Source organism: Rhinopithecus bieti, unplaced genomic scaffold (genome assembly GCF_001698545.2).
Source record: "Rhinopithecus bieti isolate Rb0 unplaced genomic scaffold, ASM169854v2 scaffold_30607, whole genome shotgun sequence".
Classification (NCBI taxonomy): domain Eukaryota; kingdom Metazoa; phylum Chordata; class Mammalia; order Primates; family Cercopithecidae; genus Rhinopithecus; species Rhinopithecus bieti.
In genome coordinates, this window is record NW_016889903.1 from 1 (window position 1) to 595 (window position 595).

A 595-nucleotide genomic window follows, 5' to 3' on the forward strand; every position below is an offset into this window, starting at 1 on the left:
GGGGCACTGGCCAAGGCAGTGTATGAGAAGATGTTCAACTGGATGGTGACACGCATCAACGCCACCCTGGAGACCAAGCAGCCACGCCAGTACTTCATAGGAGTCCTGGACATCGCTGGCTTCGAGATCTTTGATGTGAGTTGGGACCCCTGGGAAGGGGAGAACAATCACTCGCTCACTCCCACATTCAACAGCCATTTGCTGAGAGTCAGTTGTGGACCAGACACAGGAAGGCAGTGGGGACTGTGTGGTGACAGAGGCAGTCATTGTCCCTGTCTTCAGGGGAAGCCCTCCTCCACTGCCCTGACATGGAGGGGACCAGCCACGCCCTGCTGGGCTCGGACACAGCACACGGGCACAGCCCCAATGGCCACTCACACCCACTTCCTGACTGCTCCCACCCCTCATGCCCCTGCAGTTCAACAGCTTTGAGCAGCTCTGCATCAACTTCACCAACGAGAAGCTGCAGCAGTTCTTCAACCACCACATGTTCGTGCTGGAGCAGGAGGAATACAAGAAGGAGGGCATCGAGTGGACATTCATTGACTTTGGCATGGACCTGCAGGCCTGCATCGACCTCATCGAGAAGGTGCCT

At 57.0% G+C, this 595-nt stretch overlaps 1 protein-coding gene across 1 annotated transcript; it reads left to right on the forward strand.

Annotated features, from left to right (window-relative positions):
- Positions 1-6: 6 nt before the first annotated feature.
- On the forward strand, positions 7-589 carry LOC108525890 (myosin-7-like; the record flags this gene model as incomplete). The annotated part of the gene is made up of 2 exons (XM_017866671.1): positions 7-135; positions 419-589. Coding segments are annotated over exons 1-2 (276 nt in total), but the record flags the coding sequence as incomplete, so codon positions are not given.
- Positions 590-595: the final 6 nt, after the last annotated feature.